Raw genomic sequence first — 25,018 nt, 5'->3', positions numbered from 1 at the left:
ACCGGGGGGTCTCTGGCTGTCTTGGCCTCCGTAACACACGAGGCTGCTCAATGGGACGGAAGTTATTGGAGGGTTGGGCTGAGACAGATGACATGGTGTGTGACAGAGACTCATCATTTGAGTGTGATACAAGTATTTGAGCTGCAAGGCTGTAATGTCGCTCGGCTTGTCTGGAAAGATTTATTCCAGATTGCAGGGCCTGAGGGGTCAGTGGCCGTACATGTAGGAGGTTTCTCTGAGGGGGGGAGATGCACTTTAGGGGGAAGAGGTGGTGGGCATAATGAGAGAACATGTAAGAGGAAAACAATTAGTTCTATGCATCTAACTATTATATCTAGTGCTGAACGTAAAGCTGTTGCAAGACGTGGTGATGAGCTAATTTAGTATTTGCATTCATGCAGATGTATATTTTGCACACTTCCTACAAAACAATGATTTCTTTCTCAACAAACTTGAATTTACAGCCTCACTTCTATCTGACAGAAAGGTTATTTTCCATCGAAGGAGAGGAAATGTTTAATCCAATACCCACTGTGAAAGAAAAAAGTAATGCATATCTCACTTTCTCGCCTGTCTCCCGTCGAGATGAAATTGAAATTTTAATGCATTTCAGAGTTTTCCCCCCGAACGGAGAAGCTGATAGACACAGGGATGTCATATTTACAGTATGAACACCCATGGTTTAATGCACTCTACAATACTGCCATCTCCAAGTTCTCCTGAACAAAACATGCTCTTGAACATAAAGGGAAGGCGAAGAAGAAAATTATTCCTCAAGCTTTCTATCAAGCTTCTGCATTCATGGCAAAGCCTAAAGGGCATGTCAGTCTTCTGCCTCTGAGAGAGGTAATTATCCTTTTCCTGTCAGAGAACAACAAATGATAGCCAACTATGGGGGTGCATTTTCAGGAGCTGAAATTTGGCAATTGGAAGGAGAAGGAGGTTTAATTTTCTGGCAGCTGCATATCTACTTTTATCATGCTTTTTCAATGGTCATTTGTTGCATGTTCTTTTCTATTCACATGGGCTCTCAGGGTAGTGCTGCGAGCTGCTGAGGGTGTGTTTATCTGCCCTGCATTAACATACCTATTTATAGTCCTACACTTTCTTACAGTCATCTTTTTTTTTTCTGTTGTGACCATTTCACAGATTATATATTGTCCAAGTAATTTCCCTTTCAGCTTCTGTGTTTTTTACCTTTCAGAGAAAGCAGTGAATGGAGGGGAAATTATCACAATTACTCATATAATTGAGCCGTCTTTGTAGCAAGTGCAGCTTCAGTAGCCCTTTTTTTCCATCAGCCAAAATGGTTTCATTATATGGGTTTTTCATATTCCCTGACACAGGGCTCCGCTGAGGGCCTGGCGCGTGGATGAGATGCAGGATGAACAGAGCGAATCATTAAGGTCACAGTAGGAATAATTATCCCAGCTATGGAAAGAGCATCTACAGCCTTTTTTTCTCCCCCGGCACAAATGCAGTGTCCACGGTTTTGTTACGAATAAAGCTTCCACCTTCTACTTATACAAAGAAGAGAGGGGGAGAGCAAGACTTGTATCAACATGACAATTTTCCATCATTAAGACTAATGACAGGCACAGACCGTGGGGATCAAGGGGAGCACAAAAAAGAGAGGCGCATTCAGGTGTTGGCTGAGTGCTGACCTCCTTCCTGTCTTTGTTGGAGACTTAACTCTTAACAAATCTAAAAAGGGGTTTCAGACTAAAGGCGCAGTGGCAGCTGAACGTCAAGCAGCACGGCTCTCCATGGGCAAATGACTTAATTGGCGAATTTGCATGTTTTCCATTTGCAGGGAAATTAATTCAATAAGACCTATGTAAAGATGTTTAATCAATCATTGTTTTGATGTTGGTGAAATAATACCCAACCTTATAGCTGTATGGATTCTACTCCGATGCAATTCACTCACATCAACTACATTTTGATCATCCTTAAAATTGATTTTCTTATTAGTTTAGGATTTTGATGCCAAGATCTTCCCTTAACAAGGGATACTGTAACATGTAACAAGTATGAGATGTCAATGTGACACTAGTTTCTTTTACAGTTTAGCTGAATTAAGTAAAAGCCATATTTGTCGAAGTTCTTTCTCCACAGCCTTCACTCAGGTAATTGGTCATTTTGCAGCCAATTTGGGGCAGGTTGGATGCTTGCTGCCATGGCCTGACCCCTGCTGCTGCTGTAATGGGGGACAGCGTTTCTGCCAGTTCGCTGGGGGCTTTTCCACACTGTGATCTCCAGCTTTCTGAGTACAGAGCTGTTCTGAACCCTGAAAGAGGAAAAAAAAAACGAGTTCAAATATGACTTCTTTAGTCCTATTGCACACATGTTGATTATAGAGGCTGCTTTTCAAGTTTCATTTCTGAGAGTTTTCATTTGCTGGGAATAAAAGAGTCATTGAAGTTTAAAAATAAGCCATTTATTACTGACGTCTGTAAGTGAGGAGGAACAAATGTATGACATGAGGAAAGAAAGGGCAGCAAATATTTGTTTCTAAGTTAATGGCACATGTATTTGCTCTTTATTTCTATTATCAGCAGGAGCAAGAGTGATGCCGTCAGCCGCCCGCTGAACAACAGGTCCAGTTTGGAGAGCAGCGGTCGATCAGTACGTCCTGACCCGGTGTGAAGCAGACTCCTCACAGTCATCAGGGCCTTTAAAAGACACAAAGAAATCCTTATTTTTCTTCTAACTATTCTAAAAAAATTACAACTTTATTCTATTTTTTATTTGCTGTAGGAAACATTTTATTCTACTGTCAATACAGGAAATACGTCTACGTTTTAGTGTGTAAAGGCATAATATGGTCCAAAAATATACAATATTTTCCCCCACGATAGCAACATTTGAAACGGGAGTATAACTCAAACTAACTGATTTATTGTATTAAATTAATTTAAAGTTAATGATAATTGTTGATTGTAATACTTTATTAGTATCAAATGAAAAACACAAATGTTTTAATTGAAAAGGCAAATTACATATCAGATCTTTAATTATGAACACATTATTTATTTGGCCCTGAATACAAAACCCCATCCATCACTTCATTTAATTTCAGAAACCAAAGTGTGAACTTACTTGAATGTCATAAAAGGAAGTGTTAGAATCTGATTCTCACACAAGTTAACGTAGCCACTAACACATTTAATTATAGTGAGACAGTACATTAAGTTTTAAATGTTTAAAATGAAATGTATTCCTCTGTATTTTCTGAATACAAAATAAAATTGTCACATAATCTCATTTCCTCATGTGTCCCTCCTGGCTCTTATGATAACTAAATCAGCTAACCGATATCACCCTCTTGTTTATCAGATATTATGATTAATTTTTTGTTTAGGTGTTTTTCCAGTAAACAGAATCAATTCACATTTTGATGCCACATTGAACATGAAAATAGACACTGAATCGAGTTAATTGTAGTGCATCTAGTGTGCGTTCATTGACGATGCTGCAAATTACAGGATGGCGCTGAGCAGAGAGAGAGAGGAAGCAGAACAAAAGGCAATTTCACTTGTTTGATCCACTGCCTTAAACACGTGAAATAAAACCTCCATATAGTGGGACCTTTCTGCTGGAAGTCACTCACAGAAATACATTTGCATTTGTAGCTGAGGTCATGTGGACATCTATGATCCATGTCCATAATGGGCAGTTTCAGATATGAGGAGATACTGTGTTATGTAAAAAAATAAACACATGGGAACAATTTACTTTTTGTTCTGAATAAGTATTTTTGACATGGATATTTTTGCATCATGATGTTGAGTGCATGCCTCTAAGAGATTGTGTTTATTTGTTTAAGAAGGGACAATGCAAAACAATTAACATTAATCCCATCGTGTAAATGTGCCAGATTTAGAGGATCATTTTCATCTGCAGTCTCTGGCAGGATGGTCACATTAAAGAAAACATACAAGCACAGAAAAACACATGCACTATGTCATCACATACGCACAGGTAAACGCACATGAGAAGGATTATAATCCATATATAAATTGAGGAAAACTATTGAAATTTTAAATTGGATTTTCTCTATATTTGCAGACAAACGAAAATCCCCATTAAAAACCTAAAACGAATCAGGTAAATCATTCAAATACAAAAAATGAACCTGATTATTGTCTCCATAAAAAAGGGAAATAATGCACTTTCAAAGGCAATAATTAATCAGTGTTCCGATGCAGAGTGTGCAGGGTGCTGCCTTCACACAGCATGGACTCTCAGTTTACCAGTGCACCGCTGTCGGGGTAATATTTGGTGGCTGTGAAAATATGGGTTGGCATGGCAGTTTGAGGAGGGCTTTCGATCAGCGGCCTGAAATGAAGTCTGTGACATCTTGGCCCGTTTACACCCCCCCTCCCCCCCACCTCCCCCTCTCTCTCCACCTCTGCACTAACCCTCAGGTGAAGAGCAGCAGGTGTTAAAACACCCTCAGCCACAGAGCTACTCACTCCTAATGAGTCCTGCCTCCGCGCTCCATCCATGCATGGAAGACTTTATTTTTAGTGTTGCTAGTTAGAGTCCTGCTGCCAGTCTGCAGGACGGACTGTGGCCTGCCAGCAGAACCACATTAGAAATTAAAGTGGGAATATCATCATGCAAAATCATCCTAATGACACCGATGAAAGAAAATCCCTTGAATAAATAATCCGTTTTGGTTGCAAGCAAATAAACACTTTGTAAATGATTGATTTGGCATTTTTCAAGAAATTGAATAATGCAGCATTTATTTGGAAGTTCTTCTCAGCCCTAAATTACATTTACTTCAACAAACAGCCTGCTATTATTATTGCTATTATTAGTAGTGTACTCGTGGTATTATTTTACATTTTTCTGCAAATTCTGCCTCTATTCTGTTAATGGTTGTGCTCACAGCCGCGTGTCAATTTGCAGATACTATAATCGTGGGAAAATAATGACAGTTATCAGTCGCACCCACCAAGTACCCATAAAAATCTGTCCTCTGTTCTGGAAGATGATAATTATTGGTTGTACTACCATTATCATTGTCGTTGTTGATAGAGGAAGTCTTGAAGCATTTCTCGAAAGTAATTCCAGAGAAATCACTTCAAATTGGCCTATTTTAGGGGGACAAGGGACCAGCTTTCGTTATAGCCTAATATTGCACAGAAATCTTTAAATCCGCAGCCGGCTGGCACACTGCAGCACGTGCCGTGATGTCAGCGCCTGCATTTTGAAAACACATTTTGCAACTTGCTAGTTCTGTTTTGAGTTAATTATGCAATTACACTGATAATCACAGTGACGGAATTTAACTGCCTTTAATTTGTTATTCAGGTGGAGATGGAGGGGATGGAGCAGCCAGGCTGTGTTTCTGCTCTCAGACACCAGATCAGGAGCAGCAGCCTGCATATGGATCCCGATAAAATGAAGACTTGCTGCAGGATACTTTCTTCTTCCACCAAGTGCGTAATGCGGAGGCTCTGTGACCCGCGGATTTATCTGCTCCTTTCCCATCACTTGATTTACAAAGTAAGTTGCGTTTAGCTGCTGATTAAGATCTTTTTTCTTTTTGGTTAAACTATACTTACAGCTGCATTGATCCTGTCTGAGCTTTTGAGTTGTGGAGGTCTAAACCTGCAGCTCAAGGAAGAAAAAAAAAAAGAAGTCTCTTATGTTAAGTCAGTCGTCAGTTCAATTAAATCAAATGTCCGTGGATAATTATTCTTGTTAGGCTGTGGGAGGCTGGCCGCACCCCCACCCCCCTGTAGATTCATGCTAATCAAAGGTGCCAGTGTTCAACAAAAGTGTGACCATTAATTGATTGCGATAGACGCTGCGTAAAGTCGTTTGGAAAGCATTTAAATGTGATAAGAAAATAGGCCCATGAATGACTGTGTTAGAAAACAGTGAATAGTTCAGTGGGAAGAAAATATAACCAACAATTGCAAACAATTAATATTGTTGTGAAATGATTCATTAAAAAACACATTGGGCTGTAAAATTCAGACGTTGTTGTTTGAGCCTATTTTTATTTGTTTTTGTTTGCAGGCTGTATGTTTCCAGGTGTCTTAAAGCATCGTTACTCCTGTATACCTGACACAAACACCTAATTTGACATCAGGACTGTTCGACTGTCCCATCAGCTGCCAGGTGTAACTGAGACCTCAAGCCACGTAAGTGTTAAATACATGACTAATTACAGACCTACTTATGAAAATTGAACACTAGTGTTATGCTAATACGAGATAAAGCTTTAATCAAACAAGCTTTAATGAAACTAGCCAACAGAAAGAGCTGCTTTAACGAGGCTGGGATTATTATTTAACTATAATAAATTACGTTTTTTGTGACAACCGGCATTTAAAATACAATGTGACAAACCTGATTGTACTGCTTGCACCGATATAGATCACAGTATTTTATTACATTTAAAAGAAATGTTAGCTAATGCTGGGAAAGAAATGGATCAGGAGTCTCACCGTATGCATTATTACCTAAACGTGGTGCCTGATAATAATATTAAAATTGATATAAATAATTAGTGATGATAATATAAAATAGTGCATCTTGACATGTCATGATGAAATCTTAGGTTTTGTGGTTTTTCTTTGACTTTCTCAGGCTCCTCGGACCCAGCCCAGCGTCGCCAATCGGCTTCCCTCTTGGAGAGAGTGGACCAATCAGCGACAGTCTTTGATGAATATTCATGAGTCCGAGATTCAAACCTTTGAGCGAGTTTGTCTTGGTCCACAGCATCATACCTAGGACTTTTCACAGGCACAAACTACATTTTCTTATGAATGGAAAGAGAAAAAATCAGTTCGGCTTAAATTGGGACCCATCCTTCACTGAGACCATAGAAGGAAAACAACAAAAGCGAGACAAGGGGAGCCGCCAGAAGAGATGACAATGACTACAATTCCAGAAAGTCTCAGCCCTGCCTCAGGAAAAACCGTTTTCATGGAGTTTGGACCCCCGAGTCAACAAATGTCGCCTTCCTCCATGTCTCACGGACACTATCCGATGCACTGTTTACATTCTGCAGGTCATACCCAGCACGACAGCTACAGTCCAGCCTCGTCCTTCCCCAGATCTTTGGGTTATCCATACGTAAACTCCGTCGGCAGCCATTCCACCAGTCCATATCTCAGCACAGTACAGACCTACCAAAACAGCTCGGCGCTCACACAGACGCGGTTAGAGGAGACAGGTAAGTGAGCAGCAGCATGTTTGGATCTTCAATATGAACTTTCTGTGTTGGCACGGCTTGAATCTGTATGCAGCATCGAAAAAACACGAGCCAGATGTTGGAATTAGGCTTGGTAATTATTTATTGCGTAACGCTATAAACAATGTATGCAATTAAGGGTAATTATACCTAAAGTACAGCCTGTAAAACTTGCGCTGGAGTATTGGTCGCTGTGCAGCATTGTTGGCCACAACTGCAGCTCATTTGTTTCCCTCTGCTTGCTCTTTTCTTTTTCTCAGCGCCAGAAACGGAGAAAAACACTGTGGTGGAGGGCGGAGAGGTTCGATTCAACGGGAAAGGAAAAAAGATCAGAAAACCAAGGACTATCTATTCCAGTTTACAGCTTCAAGCTCTGAACAGAAGATTTCAACAAACTCAGTATTTGGCGTTACCGGAGAGAGCAGAGCTGGCAGCGACGATGGGTCTCACTCAGACACAGGCAAGTCCAGGAAACACACCCACAAGAAGAGTTTTTTCACCTCTTAAATGCCATTTATTTATTTACAACATACATTTTTATATTTCATTATTTTTAAATTAAAATTACAGAAGCGTTTTTAATTTTTAATTGAAATTACAATGAATACAATTAATCTGGACACCATTTCACCATTTGTCATTCAATGATTGACACCAAATCAAACGTGTTTTTATGTATATTAATTAACCGTGATTCATGTGTTGTTAATATAAATGACATTAATACAGTAAACATAATAAATATATTAATTATTATTATTTTCTGATGAATTAAATACATCTGCTTCGTGCGTAAAACGTGACTAATTCTTTCGAAACTGTTGATACGATAATTCACTAATAATAGTTTTTCGTCCCTCCAGGTGAAGATTTGGTTTCAAAATAAACGCTCTAAATTTAAGAAACTGATGAAGCAGGGCGGGGGTACCATCGACCCCAGCGCGCTGTTGGCCACCGGCCGTGGACTGTCCACCGGCTCTCCCACGGTGGCGCCGGTATGGAGCTCACCGACCACCGTGAAGACTTCGGTGGGAACAACCGGATACATTCCCAGCTACACCTCATGGTATCCAACCACACACCAAGAGTCTATGCAACAGTCACAGCTCATGTGAACGGTCAGCCCACCACTCTGCCATGTCTCGTGGATAAGGATGAGGAAGGGGCTTCAGCGCGGCCTAGCACTGGTTACACAAACAACAACAACAACCCCGGAGTTTGCTGCTGCCTGCTGACACACAGGCCTCCTCATACCGGATGAGAGGAAGAGCTGAGAGACTGCAAAGACACACAATGCGCCCGAGGGCAACACGTATGTGACAGTCACCGGAAATCGTGGACAGATTGATCCTTTTTTTTTTGGCTGCTGTTTATCCCTTTTGTGTCCATTTTTACCCTTGAAAAAAAAAAAAATCTTTTTTGTGTGAGTTAACGAGAAAACAGGTGTTTGTTTCAACCAGATGTTGGACCCAAAGTGATGATGGGAATGAATTTATAAACAGCTAAAGGTCTATTAGGCCAAAGCAGCTCTTCTTTAACCAAATAATGATAATTCATTTTTACACCATTACCGTTTTGCTTGTAGGCTATACAGCACAGGGCATATTGTGCAAAGCCTTAAATCGCTACTTTGTTGTTTATATGTGTTTGTTATTTAAGTTAAATTATTCAGACACGTTTTGAGGTCTGTTGAGGTCAGTCTGTGTTCATTTTGTAAGTGTGTTTTGAAATGACAACAGTGTGTTGTTAATGCTGCACTAACAGCAAAGCTTTTCTATGCCGTGCCCCGATGTTATGTGAAAAATGTAAAAGGCCTGACAATTTGCTGCTTTAGAAAAAAAATATCTTGAAGGTGAGCAGCTCATTTGTCCCTGTATTTTGTACATTTATTATTTTCAGATTTGTTTTCGTGCTGTACTGGATACGCTGTGAAACAGGGTTTTAGGCTTTCTGTATTCGTCGAGATGTGTTTAGTCAACATAGAAAATATTTAGTTTTGTATTGATCACTTTAATTTATTTCTTTTTTTCTGAAGTTTATGTACACACTGTGCAAAGTTTTAAAAAGCAGTAAAATAATGATTTAAATTATGTCAAGAAAGGTGTCTGATTCCTACCCCCCTCCTCCTCCTCCTCCTCCTCCTCCCTCTTCATGTGAAAAGAAAGGCTTCAACATGGTGCAGGTTTAATGTGAGCCGACACAAAGCAGTATCATGTTGGTTATTGTAGCAGACCCCGTGTGAGAGCTGCAAAAGGCTTTAGATTCATGGTTGTGTTAGCATTTAGCTACATGCGTCCCTTCTGCTGCAGATGTTGTCAAACCTCTGGAGGGAATTAAGAAATACAAATACGACTTTGCATCTAAAAAAACAAGATTGAATCTCAATGAATCAAAACGAAAATATATTAACTGTTGCATTTTATATATTACATGGGGGAAAAAAAGGTACAAAATAGAAATGCAGGAACCACTGAAGCCTGGCCGATATAAACTGCATCATTTCGGGATTTAACCGTCGCGATGCGGGAGAGCTGGATTCATTCAACAACATCGCTTGTTTCTTTTCAGCTTTTCTTAAAGATAATCTTCTTTCTATTTGTCTTCCGACAATCCCCATTTTAGGCCATGAATGGAAGAGACCAATTGTGTGTGTTAAGTGAATAATCGCCCAAGAGGCAGGTGCTGCAAAAAGACTGGATGAGCCCTGGCGGATCACATGGAGATCAGAGAAAGTGAAAAGTTCAAAGGCCTTCTTGTTTGGCCTTCACGTTGTATTCAAGGACTCTATTAGGCAAACTCACACTAAGCCTTTTCTATTAAAAGAAAATTGAGTAAAAATCGTAAATGTTTAGTTAAAATGCTGGGCTAGTTTGGTTAAATATATAAAAAAATAAAACATGTTTTTAATTGCATTTTTTTTTAATGCTAAAACAATTAAACAGCCAGAGAAATATCTGTCCATTCAAATATAATTAACACTGGACTGGTTATAGCAAAAGTAATAATGGAAACAAATGAAATAAGGCACCAATATTCGAGAAAAACATGGAACAAAGTATCTGATCTGAAGCTTAATGTTTCTGCGAGAAGAAACACAGAATATAACGAATTCAAATGCAAGACTTGTATCCTTCTCGCCCTCCTCCAGCTGCATATCCCCATGAATAAATACATGTTTAGCAGTGTAATGACATTTGATGCAACTTGCTGTCTGCAGTCTGCACAGCATACTACTTTTATAACACAGCACTTCATTATTTTCATGTTTCATTTATGCATTGTTAAATGGGAAAATCCGAACATCGTAACGACCATTTTAATTCTTATTATTATTTATGCCTATTGGACGAGTAAAACCAATCCGCTTCAAAAGGACTAAAAAGAAATCATCTCTGGCCTAGTTTATCTAAAAGGTCTACGACTTATGTAACAACCCTGCCTCTATTGTTATTTTTAATAGAGCATATAGAGTCCTTTGTGAATAAGCCTACACTTGTAGAATAGCCTGCACATCTCGGTATACCATTAAGAAAGAATATGAATTGTGCTGCTGCTGTAGAACATAAATCTGCCTACCTAGTCCCAGAAAGGCGCAGCTGCACACCCAAGAGGGTCAGCGTTATTTCGCTGTATTCTCCCCTTGATTATACGAGCTGAGCCCATCAAACCCAGCGTAATTACAGTAATTTCGCCCTTATTTATTCTAATGCAGTTTCCTATCTCTGAGGTAATTATGAGCATTTTTTTTCACATGAAGGATCTTTCTGCTCTGACAAAGGAGATAGTGCTCTGAAAGAAATGTGCTGCTGCAATAGGGAAAAAAAATTAAATAGCGAAATAGGTGAGCTGCCATTTCGTCACTGTTCCCTTAGACTTAGCCTATGTGTAAGGCAGGCAAATTGCTTGCAGGTGTACATCATGGAGTTGTCAATGCGAGGAGGCTTCAAAATTAGCAGAGCACAATGTAAGAGTAATGAGAGCAGCGAATGGATTAAAGAACACCTTCCTTACATATCCTCCATGTGCACAGCTCTCTTTGCTACAAGATTTTTAGCAGCACATTCAATTCACTGGAGACCTTTTTTTAATAGCAAAGTCACAGAAAAAAAATAGGACCCATGTCTTTGATGTAAAATCATCAGCAATATTCACAAATTTATCTTGGAATAAAACATAGATTATTTCAGAAGATAAATGAACGAATCAAGCCTGTTTCCTGTTTTTTATGACATTCTTTCAATCGTTGTGCTACTTGAATATTTAAGAAATAAAATATACTACACACCTTTCAGCTGGAAATAAAGAAGCTGGCTCCCTCTGGATTTTTCAGGAATCAGCATGGAGGCAGATGAGCAGCAGCATCCTGCAGAACAAGAAGCGCTTAAATCCCACAAAATGTGTCCCATGTGTTGGTCTAGCTATAGCAGCACAGTTCGGAATATGACTGGAAATGTCTGCTTTATTTCCCCTTTTTATAGCTGATGGGAAAAAAATGTAGATTATTAGCATAAATGTTTACTCCTCATTACGCTGATGACATTGTGCACTCGAGATCTTGGTAATCTTTGGGGGAAATTATGAGTAATTTTTTAAAATTTAAAGCAGCAGTTACCATGCAATTCAGGCTAATTTCGCGTGGGCTCCACACGGATATAATTATCGTTGAGTCAAGATGTTAGGCTAAAAACTATGCATTGATATTCCCATTTATTATGTACATGCAAGTTCGAAAATGTTGATGCTTACCATAGCGGGGAATTGTCTTGGGTAAAAATAGACTAACACCCCATATTAGGACATCTCAAATTGCGAAGAATTATATAGTAATTGCAGGCTTTCAGATTTGAAAGCCAGAATGCTCAAGCCAGAGAAAATGTGGATGAAATTACAGATCAGGGTATAAATTAGGATGGCATTTACAAGTTGCCTGCAGAATTGCAAAAGAAAAAGCAAAGCCGCTCAAAACCCATGAAGGAAGTCACATGGAGCAGCAGAAAACTATACAAATCATTTATTATAATCATAATTTTTTAGGACGAAATCGATATATTTTATTGTTTATAAACATGTGTTGATTGATCCACAGCTGGTGTAAAGCCACACATGAGAGAGGAGATATTTGGTGCCGTGTATGCAGCCTTGTTATGATGCATGCACTTTTTCTGTACAATATACGAGTTCAATGTACAATAAGGGCTATCTAGGGTCCTATGTGTGTAGATGGAATGTGTTGTCGCACAGACCTGCTGCATGTCAGCTCCAGGGAGGAGGCTCCATCATGGAGATATAGCAACCGCTGACAAGCTACAGTCCTAATTATGTACAAGGAAACGATCCCACTTTATGGCCTGTGGTGGTTTGAAGAGAAGCGTGTGGGATAGACAGTGATAGCCATGAATGAGAACTAGGCTAAGTGATGGGACTTCGTATTAATAATAAGACCCCTTACCTAATTTCATATAGCCTATAGCAGCAATACATTTATTTTTTTGGAAGTGTGTCTCTGTTTACCATGTAGCCTGCAGGCCCTATACATAATGTAGGTCAATGTGCTCCTCTTCAGAGATCAGAGGCTCGCTTGTGAGACGTGAGAAATGTTTCCATGATGCTGTTTAGCTCCAGGCTGACTTGGAACTATAGTTGCTCTCTTTTTCTCCTGTTAGGCTGAGTTCATAAAACGCCTGGAAAGCGACTCCCTGACTCCACAGAGTCTGAGGAGCTTGTACTCAGTCATACCACCCTCATCTTCCCCTCTCTCACATGCCAAGGCGTGTTGTTGTGTTGCCTCCCCCTACACGGAGAGCCTGCGCCCCGGGCCTCTCTCTCTGCCTCTGCCTGCCCGAATGAGCCCGAGTCCGGCTAATCATCCTCTGAAGGAACCGGGTAAAATAACCCGAGACAGTTGAGGAATTGTCTTTAGATTTTCCACGTGTGTGATCGCTCTTTTAATGACAAATGCCATGTTATTGTTATAAGAAATAGCTATTAATCAGTGTTAGCTTGCTTTAAAGGTATGCTAGGCTAACAGCTTAAACCCCAACTGTGCTCACTAAAAAGCTAACACGGTTGCCAAGTAACAACACAAGGTAACCTTGCTAGGGCTATTGATTTTGTCTGCTACAGGTGTGCGTAAAACGGGTATTGTTATTTATTTATTTATTTGACCGAGTTTCAGCATATTAAACCAAAAAACAGGTAGCCTAACTATAGTTTAAATAAATCACAAAAACATATTTGTTGCTGCTTGTTTTTATGAGTTTACCATGTTACATTTGTAATATTACACTTATGCTTGCACACATTTTACAATGGAAAATTATGCAGTCTATTAAGTGAAGCTACGCTAAAAACAATGTATATTTTATCTAAATAGCTGTACAATAGAGTGGACTTAAATACAAAAACAATAAATAAATATAATCATTAAAATAGCCATAGGCCTTTATAATTATTTGTTGGCTCTCTAGAAATGCAATAACAAAAAGGCAACAAACAATTCCCCGGTCATCCATAAATCCAAATGTAGGTCAAGAAAAAGAGAAATAGGTGTACACAGAAAACATTTTTATTTAAATAACGTCTGGCATATATGGAACACTGCTAAAATAAATAAGACACAAATACAATAAAGTGTGATACAAGTAAATCAGAGGGAAGGACAATCAGTAGCTTACGGGGGTAAATGGATTTGTACCAATAGCCTTTAAAAAAAAAAATAGTGAAAGAGCTGTGGTAAAATATTTACAAACTTATATTCAGACCCCCCTGGCCCATATTTTCAAATAAACTAGTGACATAAGGAATTAATAAAAAGAAAGGCTATGCTGTCTTAATCGTACAACAACATGAGATCATATTGAAAAAGGCACGATACAGTTAAGTTGTGCTACATTTGTGTGACAGGTTGTCCTGCGATGGATGTGTCGTTTCTGCAGAAATGGCAAAAAAGTGACGTCCGCGTTAAAGTAGGCATGTGCCCGTGCTGTGATTGCTTTGGGTAATAGTGGTTCATTCAGTCCCTCGACATAAACAAAATAAATAAATACAAAAATAACTGTAAAAATCTGCGACTACCATTTGCAAGCGTGAAAACTGGCAAGGTCCATAAGCCTTTCTGGCTCCATCAACTTCTCCTAGATGCTTGCGTAAAGTTCGCAAGGCGCACACACGAGGTCTGTAAAAATGAAAGTATTGGCCTTTTTCTTTTTTCACCAGTATTGTCCGATTTGAACCCGATAATTGTGTTGTTTTTGTTTGTTTCAGAATATCGTCCCAGCGCTTATGGCGGAGTTGTGGTGGTGCTGGATCAGAGGAGCCTGCAGATGCGTCGCAGAGTTCGTGGAGTACCAGGAGTAGTTTGCCAAAAACGATGAAGGCGCAGTCGTGTTGGGAGGGCTGCTGCTCTGAGGTAAACTGGAACTGACAAGGTTCATTCTTTGAGTCTGTGGAAAGTCCCAGGCAGAAGTTGGCGGAGAATTGCAGGGGGGGGATTCGCAGCAAGCAACAAGCTCCGGGGGCATTTCTCCACTTTTCCACAACTTCTTGAACTTGGAACGGCGGTTTTGGAACCAGATTTTGATCTGAGAAGGAAACAGGATATAAGCATGAAATTGATTAATCATAATTTCCCGGCTCAAATCCCCCCCTCCCCCCCCCCCCACAGTTATGCATTTATTTTCATTTATCACATAAAGTGGTTATTTGACAGCGTATGAATCCATGTCTCAGATGCACCCACCTGTGTTTGCGTAAGGCCCATCGATGCTGCCAGCTCGGCCCGCTCTGGTAGAGCCAAATACTGCGTCTTTTGAAACCTCCGTTGAAGTGCAGCCAGTTGGAAGCTGGAATAAATGGTTCGAGGTTTCCTGACCTTCTTTGGTTTTCCATTAACCATCCGGATTTCTGGCTCTCGCTGTTCTTTCTCTGAGGGAAAAACACAATCACATGATCAGTATTGCAAGTTTCCAGTTGCTTACATCTATTAATAATTTGCACGGCCATCAGTTTGGTTTAAACATATATGTTTCCACCAGATAATATATGTTTAAGAGTTGTAGTCTATTATAATAATTGTAAAAAGATTAAAAAAATTATGCTTGATAAGATTTGTGGCAAACAAGGCTATTATTATTGAACCTTATCAGTGTTTTGTCAAATAATTGTGCGTACTGACCAAACAATAATTGTATTGTCAATTATGTTGTAGCTACATGATTCAGCTTGCTCCTTGTCAATCTAGCAAGCTTCGCCTCAACTAAAAGCATGGCATTTATTACATTGTATCAAACAACATAACTTTACAAATGTTTTTTAAAAAAGCGTAAGGGCTTACCTGTATCGACTGGAGAAGGAGGTGAGTTGGTGCCGTAGGAGCTGTATGCACCATAAGATGTGTTGAATCCAAGGTCGTAGGGCTTTGCGTTATATGGCACCGCGCTGGGGGCATTGCCGTGGTACTGGTAAGACAGTTGGCCAAATGGAGACCCAGCGCAATGGCCCGGCTGCTGGCTGTTGTAATAGCTGCTGTCCGTCGCCGTGGACACTGGCAGAGTTGGGGACTCCTGCGATTTGTGCAAGCTGTGGTAATTGCTTGAGGTAATCTGGTTGGAATGCATATCTGTATTTAAGTTCTCAAAAACTGCGGTCATCCTCCTGTTGTCGTGGAGCAGCCTTCTAACCTATGCGCAAAAAATCAGTCAATTGCAAAACTCTCGCACGCTGAAAAACAAGACTCGAATCTTGAACTGATGACACCTTTTCGTGAATCGAAACGCATCCCTGTGTAAACTGGGGCAAAATCAGCGGAAGGTGTGTCCCTCTCGGAGTGGCCTGTGATTATCTGCTACGGTCGCTGGTGGGTGCGCATTTATGAGAGAGGGAGAGGGAGCGCCACTGAGGCAACCAATGAGTAAAGGCTGCACGACTGACTACTCCCCACCGCGTCCACCCCCCAGTCCTTGTTCTGTCCGTCCCTGTTGTCTGCAGTGAGGTTTCTAAGCTTCTCAAAAGAATCAGAGAAAGATACCGTGACCGAACATGCAGGCCCAGCAGGTCTGGACCTAAAACACGGATTAAATTGTTCACCTCTGTGCAAAATGAGTTTATTAGAAGACAAAACGTGACCTCAACATATGGAGTTAGTGCATATCATGAAAAGGCAACATGTAATTTTTGACGCAAATTAGTTGTACTGACATTGAGGTTAACCTTCTTTATTTAAAGGTTACATTTGTTAGTACATTATTTAGATTTATGTCTGTTTTTTCTTTTGTTCAGTTGTAACCACATGTATGTGTTATTCTTGTTTACATTTTGGTCTTCACGTTTTTGTTTTTTTTATTCTGAAAAATGGTCAGTTACAAAATAATTTAGAACCTCTTAGATAAAGTGAGGGACACAGGGAGAAGGTCAAAAGGGGGAAATAAATGTGTTGATAGAAAATGTATCCATGTGAATGATGCTGAAAGTTGTGAATGCAGGAGAAAGCTACAGCGCCCCCTGGTGTTGGAAATCTGACCTAACCTTTTTACGTTGGAATTGTATGTTGTCTGCATTGACTACACAACAGAAAAATGAACCAGTTTTTAAATACACTCTCTTAAGTGTGGGGATGTTCACAGGTCGACTATACAACTTGCAGTCCAAAGGTTTGGATGCTTTTAGCTTTCCTGATGTACAGAAGTTTATGTGATGACAGAGTTGTTGAGGCACCTGTGCTCAACCCCACAAGATGGCAGCATAGTTCCTTTAAATACCAATAATGGGATAGACCATTTCGTCTCCTTGCTGTAATGCAAATGTATGTGTTTATCTGACTAAACTAAGATTACAAACTTTATGTTTTTCTGTCAGAACATCACTAAGCAGTCCAGTGTGATGGATAGCCAGGGCTTAACATAATAACACTTTTCTAATCTAATGCCAACCAAAACAGAAACCTTATATCTTTATGAAGTGTTCCTGTCTATTTATGACAGGTTTTTAGGTCAAAGGTGTGAGCTCCAGAAAGACTAAATTCTACATGTACCATAATTTAACTCAAAAGTGTCTTCCCTGCAACGCCCACATTCAAACTGAAAACCGTTTGTAATTGTGGCTTTCCGTTTTAAATAACCACATACCTGAAATTCAAGTCTCTGTTATGATTTTCTCAGGCTTAAGAAAACTAATTTTCAACCAAAGAAAACATTATACAACTGTCTTTACAATAGTTACAAAGGCCCTTTTTTAATATCATTGGTCAAAGCCTAGAATAAGTATCCCTTTCGATCATTTTTTTTGCACAGTGTCATTTTCTATTATTCTACTTATTCTTGTTGTGAAGGAATTATAAGATCCAGTCTGGAGAGGCTTCTATCTGCTCTTTGTTTCCCTCAAAGGCAGACCCTGTCCTACTATGGGCCAGAGAGGCTGCATGTCACTGCTCATTAGTGGAAACAGTCTTTGTATTCAGCTGCCCGGCATCAGAGCCAGGAAGAGCAAACATTCTCCAGTCAGTCACGTAGAAACTGTATTATTCTCACTGTTATCAATGTGAGAATAATGCAAATCAATTATCTTATTTTTTCAGCCTTATTTTCATTATTGTTTGGTTGATCAGGTAATTTTTCCGGGATTAAAAACATATATATCACTTTAACAACTGTTGATATCCTTTGCACAGGTGAGTTCAGTCTACTTGAAAATACGGCCTTTTCCCAAACGTCATGTAATTCAGACCACATAATGTTCAAGTGAAACATATTGAGATTTTTTGCAAGAAAAATTGAAACAGCTTCAATGTTGATTGAAAAAGTGAGGGGTTGCCTTGGAGAGTGCACAAGTCATCACATTTTGAGATACTGGTAAGGGAGGATTTCACAACATAGTTCCACAATCTCAGAGTTCACAGGATGTGCCAAAACATTCAGAGCAGCATGGTGTGCTGACTGGGAAACATGGTTCTTATTAATATTGCACTGTCTTCAAGCCTTCATGAAAGACATAAAATAAAATAAAGTTTTATTTATCTAGCACATTTTTAAAACGATTTTTGGTCGAGCCAAAGTGCTGTACATATAATAAAAAATACCCTACAATGGTTGCTACTTAAGCTTTTGACAGTCATGCAGTCGGTTGATTATCATTTTGATCCTCTGCAGCAGAGCAGCTGGTGCGGAGGATCTTCCCTGTGGTCAATGACATGAACATAATGCCAAATGACAGGACACAGATGTAAGCGGCTTTTATCATGCATTCCAAATTCCCATTTATACATGAGCTGCTCCTGACTTGGCTTTAGTTCAGAACACCAGTCTGATAGCTTGTGTACAGCTTTCTCTTTCAGTTCATATTGTCTATTTTAAATTCATTCATGGTGTACAAATCTACAAAACAACACATAAAGCTGATTCTATTGGTCTCCTCAATCCCTAATTTAACGTAATGCTTATTACAATTAGTATTACATTATTTATTATTTCTTGACTGCTATAAGTTGGCACACATTATTAAAGAGAACGTTATTCATTTCTTGTATGTTGTCGATTTGTCAGTTTTACAAGGACAATACGTCAAGCATCCTTGGGTTTGGTGAAAGGCGCTATATAAATTGAAATTATTATTATTATTAATACTTGCCTAATCCTGTACAACTATTTTGTTTAATAAAAAAAAAAGGGATTTGATTTTCTCCACTATTATTTGTGATAAGAACCGAACAGAGCTCACAATGAAGGTTTGCAAACAAGTGAAGAAATTATTCCATACTCCTATTGGAGGCCTTTCTGCTACAGTATAGTACAGTCCATATCATTACACTGTTGCCTCTTCCAATCACCCTTGCACGACAGCCTATACATCGTTTACACCTCAGTGTTTCCATTAAGGAGAAAAACATGCGCTTATAAAACACTGGCAGGTATTGACATTTTGTCTTGAGAAATCAAAGTGATCGAAACAGGAAGTCACTGTAGAAGATAACCACCCTGACATTCTGAGGAGTTATTGATCTTGAGCATCAGCCATCTTGTCTTTTCGTGATGAAGAGGCTCAAAAAGCAAACAAAAGCTGAGATCCCTTCAATGGCACCGCATGAGTTGAGGTTACAGAAAGAGGAACAGTAGATAGAGCTCACTTTAAATAGAGAACAGCAGCCAGACCACACTGTGGGTTATGTATGATTTGCAATAGTACCATTTGCAGAGGGGGAGAAAAACTCTTTACATCTAGAAAATATTTTTCTTTTTAGATAAACTAGATTATTGATTAACTAGAAAACCACTTAAACTGTATCTATACCTATTATAAGTGCATTCTTTATGTTAAGATGGATTGCAAAAACACATGAAAACAACCTTTCTTTCATGTGTTTTTCTAAATTATAAGGTAATCATATTGAAGCATGTCTTAAGTACAATATGTAATAATATTAGAACAAATACAGTAAAGCTTAAGGAATAATTAGCTCAAATACATAAATGAGTGGTCACTTTTAATTCTACATTTATTTGTTCACACTGTCCTAGAAGTGTGACATGAAATAGGTCATATAGTAACTGTTGTTTTTGTACTAGACTGCACCCTCATGTAACCCTCCTGAATATAATGTAGTCCAGTACAACACCACCTTAAACTAGGACCTCAATAATAAACATATCATTGAATAAACAAATGTTGACACCAAATTAAAAAACATTAAATCGGAAATATGTAGGTTTTGTTGCAAAGTTGTGTTGAATTGGTATTGCTCAGTACTTAAGACTGTACAAAATAACACAGTATTGGTTTGTAAATACATATATAGTACTAAACTGGGCATATTAAATGTGATGTGATTTTCATGATGTACTGTACTCGGGGTCAGCAGCCTGGGCAGTAATGGCCCTGTGGTGTTTAATGCGTGCAGGTTTCTAGCTCAGCGAGTGATTTGGCTGTTGTTGGATTCTCTCCACTGATCTCCTGCTGGGTCTATTGGAGCATTCATCGCCCTGGCAACTCGCCCATTTACTCAAATCACATTATTGCAAGTTGTTCAGCTTTGGCTTAAAAGTGTAAATACCTCAGTGAAAAGCCTCCAAACAATCCAAGGTAACAGTAGGAGGGTTCACCCATTGTTTTCAAACTGTTTTCCTTCGCATTAGCCTAAGACACAGAGTCAGCTAATATGAGTGCTCCACCTCATGCTCGTGTTGCAAACATGGAAACGGTTTACCAAGTGTTTCTTGACCCCTGCTTCTGAAAGGTTGAACCTGTGAGTGGAGTTGAAGTTGGAAGCCCTCAGTGTGGTGTTCGTGATTGAGCATGTGTTTCCTAAGAATTAGTCATGGAGACTTTTCCTCTGAGGAGAAGTTATTTTTAACAACAAAGCTTTAATGACGAGCACTGGCAGACGATAACAATTGAAAGGAAGTGTTGTGTTTAGAGCTCTTAGTAGATGTAAGGTTAATGTTTGACGCTCTACAACAGGACAATATGTGCTGCCTGTATGATTAAGCTAAGCATACTTTATAGTCTTTATTCTACTTGGGAAATGGAAAGCGACATGTTTCTATTGTGGATGCTGTAACCCTAATCTAATCTTTATATGTTTTTTATACTTTTATTTAAAAGATTTCAACTTGAGAACCTCAGCATCCACGGTCTCTGGGGCTTGTACTGAATTGACTTTTACTGCTTATTGCTTCATGTCAAATTCCACTTCTTAGTTCCTCATGAAAGATGGTGGTGATGATTTTCACAAAAAAAAGAACGTCCCCTCTCGTGTAAATTCCCTGCCTCCTCTATGTCATGTCATCATGATAATACACCCTAGAGGGAATTCCTTCGCACTTACGCCAAAATGGGTTAGCACTTTTTCCGTGATAACAAAGGAATCCTCAGAAATCCCTGTGTCATCTGCCCGGCCGGCCTGAGAAAGAATTCAGAGAGGTCTGCGAGGTCCCGCTCCCTTTATTGTTGATTCAGCGGCACACACCCCCACCCAGCACCCATAAATGGAGGCAGCCCTTTGTGCGAGGGGAGTGGAGCAGATTTACTGCGGATGGTCCCCCTACAAAGGACCACGGCACTGTCACAACAGGACCAGGATCAGCTGCTCCCTCTTTCACACAGTATGATTTAATGCCGTGCTTCACACAGCCACTGATGCAGACACAACTTCTGCAGTCACTCTGTTCCTCACCGCAGAGCAGGGGGACGCCTCTCTGACACATTTTGGCCAAAACTAAGATGACTTATTTTACTTTTGCGTACTCCAATTCCAGTCTTACTATTGTCCATTTACCAGATTTTCCCTCAACGTTAATAGTGGCCCAAATAATTATTGGTAACAATTGTATTGTGATATCTATAAAAAATGTAAACATAATAAAGTTGTGTTTAAATGTGTTTACTGTGCTCTGTGTGAATGGTATACACTATATTATTATCTGTTGTATTGACAAGTTAATAGCATTATTTTATTTTCAATACAGGTTTATCGCGACATCTCTAGTCAATAAGTCCTTTAGTCAAATAAATAAAACTCTACGATAAGATGTATAGAAATCAGCCAGATAATCAATAGTACATGCCTCTAATGTGCTGTATAAGTGCTATCCTCAGGAGGGTCAATCTTTGACTTCAGTTTATTAAAACATAATTCTTTTAAAGCAGCTATATATTTTTTAACTTTGCAAAGTGGTCATAGGGTTCCTATTAGCTCATCGACCCATAGAAAAAATGCCCTGGGCCAAATGGCATTTTCATCTCTCCAATAACTTTTGGGTTTGGTTTCCTCCACCAGTCTCTGCTACGTTGACTTCGTTATTGCGAAACAGAAGGAGCCGGCCCTTCTGTCTCTCCAGGGTTTGAGTTTCAGAGCGTTTCAAACTTTGAGCATGAAGGTGGCAAATCAGTGATATTCACCATTAACACTCAAGGAACTCTACCAGGCAGGGCGTGAAACGTCAAAATAGTAAAAGATATGTAAAATCTGATAAATCAGCATGAAATCTCATCAATTTTTCATGCCTCTTTGTGCTGTATAAATTATCAATTAGACTGGGCCAGATTTTAAGTTTAACAGACGGCCTCCATTTACAGTAACGACATCCATCTGTTTGCATGTATTGGTTTTATGCCAATGACAACTGCACATTTTGGGCACGTCTCCCTGCCTCTCTCAAAACTCTGGGTTTGGTTTCCTGCACCAGTCTCTGTAATGTCGACTTCATCACAGTGAAACATGAGAAACAGGCCCTTCTGTCTCACCACATTTAGACTTTCAGAATTTATTTAATCTAATAGAATGTGAATGAATGCCGCAAATCTGCAAATTTGTCTTGGAGGCGTGTGGCGCAGTGGATAGAGCGTTGGTGTTCGGATCAGGGGGTCAAAAACCCCACTGCAGTCAGAATGTCGTTGTGTCCCTGGGCAAGACACTTCACCCCAAATTGCTCCTGTGGGGGTTGTCCACAGTATTGAGTATGTAAGTCCCAAAGCGTCTAACAAGTGACATGTAATGTAATGTAAAATCCAACTTTCAACATTAAATAACTGTTGGCATCCAACTAAATCTGATCAAAAATGTTATGTTGCCACGAGAGGATTAAACAGACATCTTAAATAAGTTTAACAAAGAAATCCCCCCCCCCCACACACCACACACACACACACACACACACACACCTTGAATCAAACATGAGGGTGCCATTGTTTTTTTTATTACACCTACTTCTGCCAATAATCAAACCTGTTGCTGACTCTGATTCTCCACAAATGAAACGTAATATCTTCACCAGTGATTTAACCAGGGGCCCACACAGACCTCTCTCAAGTCAGCGTTCATTTTGTTCTTACAAAAGTGCAGCTAATCTCTGAAGAAAGACCCCTTCACCTGCAGGGGTCCACCTGTTCGACCTGCTACATCTCTCCGGTTTCTCCACTCCCACTGACCCGAGACAATAAGAGGACGGGGGGCTCGGGTTACACCACCACCCGGGGCCAAAGTGGACATGAAAGTGCCGTTTGTGTGATTGGGACGAACCAGGTAAAGGCATTTACACACCTTTTTGCTCACAGGGAGACACACACAGACCAGACTCAAGTAGCTATTTAAGCAATTTCTTTAGAGTTATCAATAGAAGATCGTAGTGTCAACAGGGATTAACAGTGTTGCAAGCAAAAATAATTTTTTCTCCCTTTAACGCATCCATCCCTTTTTAAATGAATATAAAATGCAACATAAAATAGATTAGGTTATACCAGAGCATCCATGCTATGATGTTTATCTTTCCATATAAAAGCTTGCATTTGTTTTTCTCATCGTTGTGGACTATCCAGAACAATGATGCAATCAGTGTTAATCATTGTCTAATGAATATTTAATTAGTTTTAAAGATATGATTTCAGTTGATCGTACACAATTTTATTATAATACAAACTAATTACTGGATGAATGCAAAGGATTTCAAAGCATGACTGGATACATGTACTCCAGGCTTCACATCATGTATGTAAACTGCAGATTTAAAACACTACAATTCAAACTGAAATGATTAAAGATTAAGAATCAGGTCTGGAGAATACTGCACAGTACTTTGATGTAAAATGTAGATTTATGATAGAGGAAGTAGTAATTCCTAAAAATCATCATTACACAGCACTTACAACAGAAAAAAAAAAGACAAAAGGGGATGCGAACAACAAAGTTAAGAGTCATCACCGACAGAGACAGAGACGCCTGGTTGTATGAATGAGAGGAATGTATCTTTATCAAGAAAATGATTCCTTTTCATTAATGATAACAAGCTAAAGCAGACTATAAACATCAGTGGAGAGGATTGCGATGTTTTAGGATCTGTTGCATCTGCTACCAAACCCAAAGCAACAGAGATGCCATTCACATATCTTACATCTCCAGAGTCATTTGCTGCAATTAGGAATGTGGTTAAGACCCCAACGCACCCCCTTAGCCACTGCCTGCCAACACACCCTCATACAGAAACACACACTTACCAGCTCCAACAAAGCCCACATTGTGTTGTGTTCTGCTGAGGGATTGTGGCCCGGGCCGGTTCAAACTTCACACCAGCATCAAACAGGGGCAGATACATTGATAAAAGTGAGCGGGCGATACAATGAAGCTGTTTTATGTTTCCTGCAGGTTGATTATATCAAAGCTGTTGGATCATGACACTGCTGCTGGTGGGTGGAAACATTAAACCTATTAAATGCCAGTTTTTCAGTAACTATAAGGAGGATAGGGGAGTTTGTTGAGCTGTGAAAGATTTTAAGACCTGGATGAATGCTGGGTTTTAGCCAAAAAGATGAGCTTCTGACAATAAATCAGCGTTAAATCAGATCCCTTGTGTTTCATGAACACATGATTAATTATACATGACCATGGTCCTTAGCAGGTGTTATTGATGGGTGCATGCATGAATAATTTACTCAGTTTTTCTTGGATGGATGACCGACGCCCAAACTAGAATATATTGTCTACGTTAAAGTACTCTCACAGTAAAGTTTACCTTGTATTCAGACTGATACTGGCACTTTGACCTTTTACACTTTGACATGTGTTAGATATTGCTGCCAATAGTCCTTGTTTATATATTTTTAACAAATGTGTAATACTGTACTTTTTGTGTGTACATGACTTTCATTTTCTGTTTACACATTTACGTTCCTTGCTTTGAGACAAAGTATTTTGAATTAAATTGAAACAGGATTTATCCTATCAAATCCTGATAATTGAAATGCAAACGCTTCTAAAGATAGTTTAGCTTTCAAGTGACCTACAGCAGCTTGACTAATTTGGGATGTTTATTTGTACAG

At 39.4% G+C, this 25,018-nt stretch overlaps 2 protein-coding genes and 1 long non-coding RNA gene across 3 annotated transcripts in view; 1 reads left to right on the top strand and 2 right to left on the bottom strand.

The window, feature by feature from the left end:
* Positions 1 to 2,540: 2,540 nt before the first annotated feature.
* LOC307029122 overlaps positions 2,541 to 25,018 on the bottom strand; it is a 37,287-nt gene continuing 14,809 nt past the window's right edge. Inside the window, exons 2-3 of the long non-coding RNA XR_013805225.1 lie at positions 11,505 to 11,582; positions 2,541 to 2,675 (exon numbers count right to left, since the gene is read on the bottom strand). This is a non-coding gene — a long non-coding RNA (uncharacterized lncRNA). The remainder of the gene's footprint in view (positions 2,676 to 11,504; positions 11,583 to 25,018) is intronic.
* dlx1a (distal-less homeobox 1a) lies at positions 5,241 to 9,242 on the top strand. Its single transcript, XM_079664755.1, has 5 exons — positions 5,241 to 5,520; positions 6,040 to 6,164; positions 6,613 to 7,201; positions 7,480 to 7,679; positions 8,083 to 9,242. The coding sequence occupies exons 3-5, from the start codon at positions 6,895 to 6,897 to the stop codon at positions 8,332 to 8,334; spliced, it is 759 nt and encodes a 252-aa protein (XP_079520881.1). The 5' UTR covers positions 5,241 to 5,520; positions 6,040 to 6,164; positions 6,613 to 6,894; the 3' UTR covers positions 8,335 to 9,242.
* On the bottom strand, positions 13,806 to 16,036 carry dlx2a (distal-less homeobox 2a). The gene is made up of 3 exons (XM_079664754.1): positions 15,552 to 16,036; positions 14,958 to 15,142; positions 13,806 to 14,799 (listed from the first exon to the last, which is right to left on the bottom strand). Exons 1-3 carry the CDS (start codon positions 15,865 to 15,867, stop codon positions 14,479 to 14,481), a joined length of 822 nt encoding a protein of 273 aa, XP_079520880.1. The 5' UTR covers positions 15,868 to 16,036; the 3' UTR covers positions 13,806 to 14,478.

Source organism: Notothenia rossii (assembly GCF_949606895.1).
Source record: "Notothenia rossii genome assembly, chromosome: 2".
NCBI lineage: Eukaryota > Metazoa > Chordata > Actinopteri > Perciformes > Nototheniidae > Notothenia > Notothenia rossii.
The sequence above is the reverse complement of the archived record's forward strand: the minus strand, read 5'-3'. Positions and strand labels throughout refer to the sequence as shown.